Source organism: Bos javanicus, chromosome 23 (genome assembly GCF_032452875.1).
Source record: "Bos javanicus breed banteng chromosome 23, ARS-OSU_banteng_1.0, whole genome shotgun sequence".
Lineage (NCBI taxonomy): Eukaryota > Metazoa > Chordata > Mammalia > Artiodactyla > Bovidae > Bos > Bos javanicus.
The window spans coordinates 10,306,974-10,320,287 of NC_083890.1; the positions used below are offsets into that span (position 1 = coordinate 10,306,974).

At 49.8% G+C, this 13,314-nt stretch overlaps 1 protein-coding gene across 3 annotated transcripts in view; it reads right to left on the reverse strand.

The window, feature by feature from the left end:
• Window positions 1–2,137: 2,137 nt before the first annotated feature.
• The window catches only part of BNIP5 (BCL2 interacting protein 5), a 45,381-nt gene continuing 34,204 nt past the window's right edge, over window positions 2,138–13,314 (reverse strand). For 2 of the 3 annotated variants that reach the window (XM_061398008.1, XM_061398006.1), the window contains 7 exons: window positions 12,554–12,685; window positions 10,975–11,036; window positions 10,440–10,677; window positions 9,486–9,617; window positions 8,607–8,671; window positions 6,764–7,006; window positions 2,138–5,038 (listed from right to left, as the gene is read on the reverse strand). In XM_061398008.1, coding sequence (XP_061253992.1) covers window positions 5,003–5,038; window positions 6,764–7,006; window positions 8,607–8,671; window positions 9,486–9,617; window positions 10,440–10,677; window positions 10,975–11,036; window positions 12,554–12,685 — 908 coding nt within the window. In that variant the 3' untranslated portion in view covers window positions 2,138–5,002. The remainder of the gene's footprint in view (window positions 5,039–6,763; window positions 7,007–8,606; window positions 8,672–9,485; window positions 9,618–10,439; window positions 10,678–10,974; window positions 11,037–12,553; window positions 12,686–13,314) is intronic. The other variant, XM_061398007.1, reaches the window with a different exon arrangement.

Here is a 13,314-nt window from a genome sequence, read left to right on the forward strand (position 1 = left end):
TTAACTCACTGCTTGTGGATAACCTCTGGCTCCAGCCAGACCCAGTAAGGAAAAACAGGCTGTCCACAGGCCTCAGATGCATTTGCTCAACAAATCCTAGAATGCAAATCCTAGAAGACTAGGTGAAAGACAGCCCTGCACTGTGGCCCCTGAGAAGGACGCATGCAAATCTAAGCCCAGGTGGGTGGGAGGCTATGGCATGGAGACGGGTGGACCCTACACGGAACAGGACCATGTGAGGGAACAAGAGTCCACACACATCCTCTTCAGATGGATCTCCCTGGAGGAATCTAAGTACCTTTGAGAGGCCTGAGAGGAACCAAATCTCAGGTGTTCTAGCGTCCGCTGCCTTGTTCAGTTCTGTGGCCCCGCCAGTCAAGAGAGGAGCCCCGGGAGTCAGGTGGAGCAGCCCTGCTGCCTTCAGTCCTTTCCCTAAGAAGGTCTTGCTGTTTGCGAGTGACTGTGTGCCCAGAGGCCCTGGGAATGTGAGCCAGGAGGGAGGGTTGCAATCTTGCGCAACTCAGGAATGCTTATTCCCTGGTGTGAAAAGGAGAACTGAATATAATATTAACTATTGCTCTAACTCAAAGCCTGTATTTGAGCCCAGATGCTCTGAGGTAGTTAGAGAATTGTTCTTGCCTGAATTCCAGGGTGGCTAGAGAAAAAAAAAAAAAGATACAGGACTCCTTGTTAAATTTTAATTTCAGATAAACAATGAATAATTACCTCGTGTCAGGGTACCCCCAGCATTGCAATTATTTGTTGTCTGAGGTTCAGGTTTAACTGGGCCACCCATATTTTTCTTTGCTAATTTTGGCAGCCTTAATAGTTCCTCTCTCCTTTTTATGCCTTGGGAAAAAAAGAAAAGAAAACAGCAACAGAAATGGGTTGTGTTTTGAAATCAGAAGGTGTCATTGGTGCCAAGGCCAGAACACTTGCTAGTTTTCCAAACAAGCGTATCTGAGTGACGCACCCACTGCGGCCCAGCTAACACCCAAACTCAGCCAGTTCTCTGCTGACCCCCTTACCCCATTATCTCTGGGTTTGTTTTTTTGTGGAGTTGGGTTTTTTTGTTTTGTTTTTTTTGCCACCCAGATTGCACAGGATCTTAGTTCCCTGACCAGATATTGAACCTGCGCCCTTGGCAGTGAAGTTGGAGTCCTAACCACTGAACTACCAGAGAATTCCCACACGTATCTCTGACCCACCCAGTTAGCCTCCTGACTTGTCAGGACACTAAGAGGTTAGTTAATTATGTCCTGTTATCACTCGCCCACCTTTCAAAAGCCTTTCAAAGCAGCAGGGTCTCCCCTGTGCCTCAGTGCTCTTGAGGCCTCCAAGGTGAGTGGAGGGAACCCCACGGTCCTGTATTCCTCCTGGCACAAGACTGGCACTGCAGCCAGTGAGGGCTGTGAGTGTCCCGAGGGCAGGGGTCGTGTCTTGCATCTGTGGATTCCACAGAGCTAGCACTAGACCCGACACATAAATATTGGTTGAGGGTGGGCGGGCACTACAGAGGCTCTCAGAACAGCGCCCTCGGTGGCTCTGTCTGTCGCTGGCTATGTGACCTGGGGCACTCCCAGCCTCAGCGTCCTAGTCCGTGAGACAATGGTAGTGTGGCTGTCTCCTGCCCTTCTCAGAGCATTAAGGCACACCTTCAAGAGCTGGGGAAAGGAAACTTAACTTTTGAAAGAAGACAAGCTATGCATACAAGTTCCCTTTCCTCAGGTTGCCGCTGGAAGAACTCACATGTTATCTGAGACAGGGGAAAGGAGGCTTTAGATGACTTTCAATGGAGACCACATTTTCTGGACCAAAAACCAGGCGCTGTATTCTGTCCATTTTTATCCTGGTTTGAGTGGCCGAGTTTGGGTACCAGAGTTTAGGAATCAATAGGACAGATGAGGCAGCATTAGGACTGGCCCAGATTTTCCCGGACATACAATTCACTGTCACCTGAAGAATCACAGAGTTGTAGAATGGCGGGTCTGGAAGGCAAGAATCTTGTCTCCAAGGTCATCAGCCTGAAGGCAGCTGGATTAAAACCCAGGTCACCCAATGCTCAAAACAGGGCAGCTTTTTTTTTTTTTTTCACTGCCTCAGCAAGTTGGCACCACAAGGATGGGACACCTGAATAGCATCTGGACAGGGCCCCCAGGCAGGGAAAAAGAGGCAGACCCCCGCAACCTTGCAGGCTCTGGACTGGCCTGGACATGGCAGGTGGCTCCATCTTGCTTCCACGGTGAATAATCCAATCCAAGTCAGACTTCTGTGCAAACCAGTTTCTTTATTTGCTCAGATAACACAGTACAAAAATGAGACTCAGATGCCAGCATCGAAAACTCATACCAAATACTTACATAACTTAAACAGCATCATTTCAAATAAGAAACTCTGTACAGAAGGTGCCTGACCTTCTTCTCAAAACTGATTCTGATCTTTCACATTTTAGTGCTGTGTTCCTAAACACTGCCTAAAATGAATCCATAAAATAAATAAACCTCCCCCACTTCTTGGGAGCAGCAATAACACTAAATGACTTTCAGAATCTAAAACTTTGCCTCAAGTTTGAGGCCAGTTCCTGCTAAGTGCCCAAGTCTCTCTGCCCTTGGCTTCTCCCCCACCTCAGCTCTACCCTATGGGGCTCGTTATAAGAGCAAGACAGTGTCCACCAAGGATAACAAGGATGGGTTGGCCATCCAGGTTCTAATACCCTCTCCCCGATGGCCATGTGTTCTAGGCAGTGTTAGAGGGCTGTGTTCATAGCCCTGTCAAGCATTCATGCAGATAATAGACACATGCCCAGTTGACCAGTTGAGCCAGGCTGTTGGAACTGTTGAGCTGTGTAGAAGACAAAACCTTGCTTTGGTGCAAAAACAAAAAGGAGGCCATTTCTCAAGATACTTTTCTGCCATCAGCTGGAAAATCATCATCATAAATCTATAAATCCACAATGTCTCAGGAGTCAATGTCTCCTGCAGTTTGGTGCTCTTGAGCAGTGCACACTCATTCAACCCTCCCTGGCAATCTAGCTTGAAGCCCTCTCCCATTTCCTGAAAACTACCCAGATTGTAGCTATCATAAGATTAGCAACATATATAGACATGGCACTGTGTAATTCCAGAACTCTTTGTGCTGATTTTCTTAGTGACTTTTGGCAAATCCCCACGACTGAACCCCATTCAATTTCCAAATTTAGTTTTAAATATCATTGCATGGATTATTTGGACTTCCCAAGTGGCTCAGTGGTAAAGAATTTGCCTGCCAATGGAGGAGATGCAAGTTTGATCCCTGGGTCAGGAAGATCCCCTGGAGGAGGAAATGGTAACCCTCTCCAGTGATCTTGCCTGGAGAAACCCATGGACAGAGCAGCCTGGCAGGCTACAGTCCACGGGGTCACAAAGAGTCAGACATGACTTAGCGACTAAACAAGCAAAACATGAGATGGCAGAGCTGAAAGGCATCAGCTTCATTTCTCGGTTGTAGAATTACAGGACAAAGGGCTGCTGGCTGCTGCTGCTGCTAAGTCGCTTCAGTCGTGTCCGACTCTGTGCAACCTCATAGACGGCAGCCCACCAGGCTCTGCCGTCCCTGGGATTCTCCAGGCAAGAACACTGGAGTGGGTTGCCATTTCCTTCTCCAATGGACAAAGGGCTAAGAGGATTCTAAGAAAGGCCAGTTGACCCCACTCTGCTGCTTCCCCATCTAGAGGCTGCAGGGTTCCTGGGAGGGTCTACAAATCCATATGGGCACTAAGTACTGTTGGCAAGCTGAATAGATTATATGATCCCTGTAGCTGCACAGCTGTCACAGGCATGTGGATGTTCAGGTGAGAGACTAAGCATAGATGTATTTTTAAAACTAAAGTCAGTCAAAGTCGTTCAGTCATGTCCGACTCTTTGCGACCCCATGGACTATCCAGTTCATGGAATTCCCCAGGCCAGAACACTGGAGTAGGCAGCCTTTCCCTTCTCCAGGGGATCTTCCCAACCCAGGGACTGAACCCAGGTCTTCCGCATTGCCGGCGGGTTCTTTACCAACTGAGTCACAAGGGAAGCCCATGAATACTGGAGTGGGTAGCCTATTCCTACTCCAGGGGATCTTCCCAACCCAGGGATCGAACTGGGGTCTCCTGCATTGCAGGCAGATTCTTTACCAACTGAGCTATCAGGGAAGCAAGAGACTTATTTAAAAAACTAACATCTGAAAAAAGTATCAGCAGCTCTTCTACATGACATGGGCATATTTTTAGCCCTGATGAACCAAGAAAACACATGATAAACAAACAAACAAGGGTACATAAGTCAGCACTAGGCCCTAAGGCTGGCCCCAGAATGCAGAGGCCTTGATTTCTGGTCCAGGGCTCTAGACCAATGCCTACTGAGGTAACTCCCCATTTCCTCTCCAACTACCAAGTCAGAGGAGAACCACTGGTCTCACAATTCCAGTTGAGGACCAAGGCCTCCCAGAGAATATCTGGCAGAATTGCCTGGATCTCAGGAGTTCCATTCATTCATTCGGTCATGAATGAACTTAAAGATTGCCTCCAGCTATGTGGGGTGGGTATATTTAGCCACAGAGTGAAAGCACTTGCTATCTCTCTTTAGAGATATTTTAGCATAACACAACCAGAAGGGGTCTGATGGGTCACTAATCCAGCCCAGAATCCAAGGTCTGGAGAGGAGAAGGGACGTGGGACTCATACAGGGTTTTGCAGCAAGTTTGGAGGTAGGTCAGCACGTGGAGTCCTGGTCTCCTAATTCCCAGTCCAGTGCATTTTCCCCCATGGCCTTTGCCTCCAGTTTTGTAGACGAACACCTTGTTCATTCTCTATCTCAATGAGCCCACGGTGGTGCATGGACACAGAATGGCTGTCCACGCTTGTCTTCAGTCATGTCTGTGAAGCACTGGATTGGGAGAACATGGAGCGTTTTCAGGGTTTCCTGGCTGAAGCTACTAATGTTTGCATAGTTCAAGGGAACTTGAGTGCAAAGCACAGCTTTCAATCTGGACTCTGGATCTGAGAACTTGTGATGTTCTGGGAGGAGAAAAAGAACACAGATTTTAGCCATAGTCCAATTACATATGGGTCCCACCCTGATAACAAGACTTCTCATTAACCCACTAGCTCCCACCTCTGGGTCTTTGCTCACAGAGTACCTCCTGCCTGCAGTGTCCTCTTGGTCCTTTCTCCCCATCTACAGCCTCTCCATCCTCAAAGGTCAAAATCAATGCCTGCTACCTTCTGGAAGGCTCCCAGAACCAACTTGCTTTATTGGCCACAGCGCTAATTTGGCATTTAATTGATATTTACTTTTATTATCAGTCAACAGTCTGTCTTTTTCCATTAGAACCTTTCACAGGCCCTCAGAACCTTTCACAGGCATCTTACACAGCTGGGCTAATAGGAGGCTCTCAATATGTACTGATTGGATGGATGAGTGAATAAATAAATGAATGGCTAGCAAAACCAGAAGATACAGTGTTAGGGCTACTGAGGATGTCAGAACTGATGTCTCTATAATATCTTCCACAAAGAGCTCAGATCACTCCATCTGGTGTTACCTAATCCACCTTAGAGGGCAAATCGTCCCTAGTCTCCAGGAGAAGACAGTGAGTCTGAGAAAAGAGAGGTCTAAAGTCATAACGGGTTCCCACCAGGAAAGCCATTGAAATGATGAGATACAAGTATCATGAAATAAGGCCTGCTTTCTTGAGAGACTTATCACAACAGCTTCTAAAGTTAATTCCAGGGGGAGACAAAGGGTTTGAGTAAGACTGACATCATTGCAATAAAGGTCTGGTTCCCCAGGGGACCATTTGGATCTGGAAGTTCTGGTCCACTTTGGCGAACTCCAATAGGACGTTTCATTGCTTTAAAATCACAATTTCCCTCAGTAGTTTCTGCACTTTGCTACTGCTAAGTCGCTTCAGTCATGTCCGACGCTGTGCGACCCCAGAGACAGCAGAGACGGCAGCCCACCCGGCTCCCCTGTCCCTGGGATTCTCCAGGCAAGAATACTGGAGTGGGTTGCCATCTGCACTTTAGAAGTGGTTAAATGTTTGTAAGCTGGTCATCTTAAGTGAATTTGAAAAGGGCGGGGAGAACTTAAGAGTCCAGCAGAAAATTCAGATTTTAAAAAAGATAATAAGTTTTCAGTAATAAGTTTTCTGTCTACAGGGACCATTCCAGAGCCTCAGGGAAGGAAGGATTATTAGGGAAAGCCTGAAATCAATCAAAAGAGTGAGTGATGGCAGAAGAGAGGCTATTCATAATTAGTCAAGGCAAGGTCCTTGAAGAATGTCCTCTGAGAAGCCTTTCAGAACCAAACAGCCCCAGGGAGCCTTCTCATCTACCTCACCATCCCTTATGTAATCTTACTGTACTTTTTTCTTTAAATTTTATGACCGTCTCAGTTGGCAAGCCAAACAGCCCAAGCCCTGAAACAGCAAGAGGGTGAAGCTAAGATAGTAGCTGGTCCGATATTCCATACTGATATCAAGAAGTATGAAAATACCCCTCCTGTTGGAGACCAGAGCCAAATAAAGGAGGATGCTAATTAGCTTATTAGCAGGTAAAGCGGGGAGGCTGGGAAAGATAAAGACCCCTGTGGTGCAGAATTGTCTCAGAAGGCCTGGACAAGGAGGTGGCATTTGAGCTGGACCCCACAAGCCCTGAACTAAGCAGAGGAGGGGAGAGGACACAAAGCAGGTCCTTGTGATCTGAGTCTGTCACGCCCCGTGCCACGGGGCCGGTTCTCACCTGCTGGGCCTCCTCGTATGGGAACTGGCCGTAGCTGGGTCTCCTGTAGTGTAGGCCTGTGAGACTGAGGACGGTGTGGTAATTGTTGCCAGCACCTTGGTTTCCCAAGCCAAAAACGAATGGGTAGGTTCTCTTGGGCTCAGTGGTGTGGGCCCCTCGGCTGCGCAGCGTGGCTACCAGCTTTCTGAGGGAAGAGACTGAGGGCTCGTATAAAAATTTCTTAAAGCTTGGGTGTCGCTTGATCTGGAGGCAGAAATGAAGGCAGGCCATCAGTGTGGCTGGCAGGTGGGTACTCCCCTCCCACTAGCACCCCCTCCTCCACCAACCCCACGCGGTCAGGCTGGGCACCTCCCTGTCCCTGGGACAGCACGCCTTGTTAAATTCCTCCACCTTCCCTGGCCTGTCAGAATCTGCTCTGCAAGGTACAGCTCCAAGCAGCACTACAAAGTGGGGAAAAAAAAACCCAAAAGACAAAATCCAGGTCTTTGGATTCAGATAATGGATGCTTAAATAGGATTCACTAGCTGTGTGACCTCTCTGAGCCTCTGTCATGTGTAAAATGGGAGTAATAATACCTTCCCCCAACACACTATTGTTGGGGGGAAAGGATTAAGTGAGATAGTTTAATGTTTTGTGAAAAGTGGATATTGGGTGAATTTCAGTTCCCGCCCTAAGCCTCCTCCTCCTAATACCTAAATGTCTTAGGTTGGGTTCCCCCAGAGGCAGATCCAAAGACTAGGACTCAGATGCAGCTCCCTTCTGTGGTGAGTGATCCAGGCAGACACGGATGGGGGAGTGGAGACAGGGGGGCAAGAATGGGAAGCACCCCCTCCGGCTGGCAGCTGAGCCCGATCCCCTTGGGGCACTTTGGGAGCCCCCCAGTTATCCCCTCAAGGTGGGAGGGAGCTGGGGTATGTACACACCAGCTCCCATCAGCCGATGATTGAGGGCTGCTCCTGGCAAGGTGGAGAGTGTCACACTGGCCTATTGTATGGGTGTAAATGGCTCTGGAGGGGCCAGTCTTCAGGCAAAAGGATGCAGGTGCTGGCAGTCGGGAGCTGGGCCAGGTGATCTGTGGTGCCAGAAGAGGTACCAATAACATTGGCTACAGGCTCAGCTGTGAAGAATCTGCCTGCAATGCTGGAGACCACCTACAATACGGGAGACCACCTACAATGCAGTAGATGCTGGTTTGATCTCTGGGTCGGGAAGATCCCCTGAAGGAGGGCATGGCAACCCACTCCAGTACCCTTGCTGGGATAATCCCATGGACAGAGGAGCCTGGTGGGCTACAGTCCACCGGTTCACAAAAGTCAGACATGATTCAGTGACTAAACCACCACACTGATCACTCATCTATGACCTGCCTCTTTGTATGTGATCTGTGTCTGTCTCTCCAAGTAGACTGTGAGGTTTTCAAAAGCGAGGAACCTTATGTTACAAGCTATCTAGCAATAGAGGGAACTCTAAAAGCTTGAAAGAATTAGAGGCCTTATAATTGCTGAAGCGTGTGCCAAGACAAAGTGAAGGGCAGATAGAGGACGAAATCAGAGGGACTTGGGGAAGGAGGCTTCCTTGAGCTGAACTTCAAGGATGATTTGGACAGGGGGAAGTCCTGGTTGGCAGGTGGAGACACAGAGCTTTCCGTTATTTTAAATTAACATTGATCTCCTCTGCTGTGTGGCTGTCATATTCTATATATGCACTAAAGTTGGCAAGTAGGTATTTATACTCCATTTTGCAAAAGGGAAAACAGGCTCACAGAAGTTATGGGGCAGGCCACGGTCACCCAGATGGGGACTGAACTCCGGTTCAGTCCTTGGAGGGACTTAGCACTCCTCACCTGCTTTCCCAATTGGCCATCCACTTCTTGGAGAAGGGCCACCAGCTCTTGGATGATCAGTTCCTCTAAGAAAAATAAAGAAGGATTGAGGGACTGTTGACAAGTTCTGCAATAACCCATCCATCGATCCCAGAAGTATTTTGCCTCTAAAACACAGCACACAGATTAGTTATGAAGAGCAAAGAAAAATCTTCCCCTCAACTAGAGCTGGAGCATGAGGGTTTTGTTTCGTTTTGCTTTATAGACAAAGAAGGCTCTTGGACCTGCCGAGCCTCACCTGCCACCACATTCAGCTCCATTTTGACAGATGGGGAAACTGAGACCTTATCTAAGCTGCAGAATAGCCTGCACCATCAGCCTGGGCCGTAAACAATGGCGTGTGGGTGGTGCGGCTCTTACCAAGACTTAATTATGAATATTCGGAATATTTGGAGACCCATTGTTATAAACTATTGGCGACTTGAAATCAGCCAGGGTGGGAATTTTATACCACAGAAATCTGCAAAGGCTACAAATCAGGGCTTCCCCTGGACCCCATGCCCCTAGCGTACCGGAGCTTGTTTGCAGTAGGCCACTGGTTATGAGATCCAGAGCAAGCTCGGAGTCTTACATGAAACATTCACTCGAAGCAGTGGCATGCCGTGGGGGTGAAAGTGCATCCCACAGAAGGGACAGACACTCTCTACTTGAAGAAGGCTGTCCACCTGCAACTCTGCCCCAGTTCAAAGGTCAACCCTGTGTCCTCTCTGCCCTTCTAGAGTCTCCTAGGGTATTTGTAAAGCCGCCTTCCCAGTTCCCTACTAGGGTTCAGCCTGTGAAAGCCATGCAAAGGGGAAGCCCCGGGGCAGCTGTCCCAGGAGAGAGCAGGGTGACACTAACTGGATTCATTCGCTCCATCCGGCTGACGTCCCGCTTCCGGCTTGTGGCTTCTGGCCTGGGAGGGTGCTTCTGGGGCTCCAACTGGCTCCCCTTCTGTGGGTGGGGACCCCTGGAATTCGAGATCCTCCGGATCTGAGGGCAAAGAGGAGTTGGTGTGAATGTGTTTGCACCTGTCTCAAATCCACCAGCACATCACTGAACCCAGGTTCTGACAAGAAGCTGTCCAAAGTCTCTGGTTTAAGAGGGGTCCTGGTTTCCCAGGCTCCTCAGGGAAGCCCCAGCCCCCCTGGACCTGCCTCAGAGGAGTTCACAGTGCTCTTTGTCCCTCCAGGAATCGCATTCTCTCTTCCACCTACCCCCTCTGCCTCCTTATATCTGGGAGAAAAGCAAGCAGGCCTGCCAACAAGTCTCAGCAAGTGAGCCCCCTTCCCCTTTAACTTGGCATGCCTTTGCTGAGTCCCTTAGCCTGTCTGAACCTCACTTTTTCCATCTGTCAACTGGGAGAGTTGTAAGGGGGGTTAAATGAGATAGTATGTGTGAACGCAGCATGCAGCGGGCACTCTGCCAATGTTGGGGGGGATTGTTGTACCCCAATGGTCCTCACACCTTAGTGTAGTGAAAAAGCAGAGGCCCAGGACACGTCCTACTTCATCAAACCTGAGTCTCTATTTCTCTATCACCTTTCCAGGTGATTCTGATTTATGTATGGTGATGCTCTCATACCATATTTGTTTTTAGGTGTTTACGATGGGCTGGGGGAAAGTGTGTGTTGTGGGGGGTGAATCCTGGCATCAACCAACTCCTTTCTTCTCTTGTGCCCCCACACCGCCCTACTCTGCTCAGAGTGAAAGTCAAGACTGAACGGTACACCACACATCTGGCCAGCCCTGCCCTGGAGGAAGCCACGGGGCCAGAGGCAGCCTCTGTTACCATGGCAACCCTGGGTCTGCTCACCAGAGTCGCTGGAGACGGAGGGCCAATGGCCACCGACACACAGGGGCAGAAAGCTGGGCTTCTTGGGTGGCCGGGAGTCTGGGCTGGCAGCACCTGCAGCCCCCGCTCTCTTGGGGTCCTTGGAGCTGTGTTTTTTATAGAAGGCTTTTCTGAAGTTTGACTTTCTCTCTTGGCATTTCTTCCTGTAGGCTGGGGCCAAGTTTTCTACAGCTACCTCCGGCTCCTGGACTTGAAGTTGCTGCAGGGGAGATAAGGGAAACTGAGTCAGGGCCCCTGACTTTACAAGTCAGCTGAGACCAGCAGCCCCAGAAACGGAGACCCACTGTGGGCCAGATGGTGTGGTTAGGGGAGAAGGGTGATGATGCTCAGAGCTGGGGAGACGAGCACAGCCTGCAGCAGTTAGGGAAGGCTCCGGGAAGGAGGGGAGAAGGGAGCCAGGCTCTAGCAAGATGTGGGATTGGGGGAGGGGCTGTGCCAGGTTGTGGGGGGTGTCCAAAGTGAGGGTCAGGGTCTACGTGGGGAAAGTCTTCCTCACCTTGTCTCTGCACTGCTCCTCTGCATCTTGGAGTAGGGCAATGATCTTCTGGATGAATTCTTCTAAAAAAAAAAAAGAACAAAGGGGATGCTCACACTTGAGTGCTGAGAAAAGCTTTTCTGTGGTTAGTCTTCATTTCCTAAGACCCGGTGGCTCCCTGGGCGATTCTCACAGGCCTCCAGGGTGGATGCTAATGAGCTTGCATTTGAGGTCATCCCTGGCCCAACCCTTGGTGGGGACCACAGATTCCCCAGAGGTGGCCTGAGGGTAGAGCTGGTTTCATGGGAACATGTGCTTAGTTGCTCAGTCGTGTCAGACTCCTTGTGACCCCGTGGACTGTAGCCCTCCAGGCTCCTCTTTCCATGGGGACTCTCCAGGCAAGAATACTTGAGTGGGTTGCCATGCCCTCCTCCAGGGGACCTTCCCAACCCAGGGACTGAACCCAGGTCTCCCACATTGTAGGTGCATTCTCTACCATCTGAGTCACCAGGGAAGCCCCAGAATACTGGAGTGGGTCGACTATCCTTTATCCAGGGGAACTTCCTGACCCAGGAATCAAACCAGGGTCTCCTGCATTGCAGGCAAATTCTCTACTAGCTGAGCTACCAGGGAAGCCCTGAGAACATATTCATTTATTCATTCACTTATTCATACCATGGGAACATATTCACTTATTCATTCATTGCTGTGGAAGGGCCTAGACGTGCCTTGTTATGTTTAGGAAAACAGCCGAGACCCCTGCCTCCAGGGGAAGGTGTCTCAAGGCCTTCTGGTCCCAAATCCCCGCTCCCTGTTCCTTCCTCCACTTCTAGGTAGATCAGGGGCCCTTCTCAATTCTCCTTCAAGGCACGTCCTCTGTGAAAAGCAAAGAAGGCAAAATGGGAGAGGTAGGTAGAGCTGATCTTCAGACAGACAGAAAGGACAGTGATTACATGACTATAGGCTTGGCTCCACCAATGATAAAATAATAATGATAAAGGTGGCAGCCACCATCAGTTCAGCTTCTCTCCTAAGGCCTCGCCCCCTCTTCCTAGCCTCTTTATTTCTCCTGAGGCTCTGCTCTCAAGCCGGGTTACATGACAACACTAATAGTCACAATAAACTGCAGCTGACATTTTTTTTTAGCAGCTCCCAGGTACACCTCTAAATGCTTCATCGCCACTAATTCATTGAGAACTTCCACCAACTCTAGGGAGTGGGTACTATTCTTATCCCCAATTTATAGATGAGGAAACTGAGACCAGAGATGAAGGAGTTTGTCCAAGATCACTCAGCTGGAGAGGTCAGAGCTCAGGTTCAAATCCAGGTTCTAAAGATGTACCTTCTACGGAGCCCTTGCCACAGGCCAATGCTTCCCTTGCATCTCCTAGTGTCGGCCTCCTCAAGGAGGGCATTATTACTTTTGTGGTTTTACAGCTGAGGCTCAGTTTGGCTTAGGGCCCGTGTTCTGGACCCCGAGCTGCCTCCCCAGCCCACAGTGCTCAGAGGCAGGAAAGGACAGGTCACTGCCTATCTCTGGTTCAGTTTCTCTTCTGACATTTTCCAAGGGGCCTCTGAGAAGAGAAGAGTGGGTACTGACTGAATTCTGTGGCTCTGTCCTGCTGCAGGTCCTCGTCGGGTCCCCCACTTTCTGCTGGGGTGCAAAGCTCAAAGGGACTTGGATCTCTACCATCTGTAGTTACAGCCTCTTGGACTTCAGGTTCTTCCACACCTAAAAAGCAAGAGGAAACGGTGGGTGAGCTTCACCAGCCTGAGGGTGTTGACTAATGCACAGAAGTCAGCAGAGACTCAGAGTGCGCTCCATGGCTAGCGCATGCAGAGGCCTTTTTGGGGTGGCAGGGGGCTGCTGGGCAGGGCTGTGGCTCCGCTGTACTGAAGACCAAGCTCCCTCACCCCTTTGCACGTCCATCCGTACAGCTGTGCCTGTCCTGGGCTTCTCCACCACCACCACCACCCCCCTCTTCCCCTGGAAGCTCATCCCGCCACCATCTTGGCTTCACCTGCGAACTGGAGAGTAGATAGATGCCTGATGCCCTGGCTTGAATTAGACCGATTGCAGCCAGGCTCCGCCTACATGAAAATATCTCCCTTGTGGCCTGAAATCCCACCACCGGGGATCCACTCTTACTAGTTCAACATTGCTTCCTCCTTTTTAAAATGTGAATTCCCCTGGCCAGGATGACCTGCTAGGCTGCTCCTCCCTGACACCAGGAAGACCCTCTCTCCCGGTAACTCTGGCTCCATCGTGATGGGCCCCGTGACCACACACATGATTTTACCTCCCGAAACCCTAGTTCCCTCATCTGTGAAATGGAGATAATAAGGTGTACTTCCTAAGAT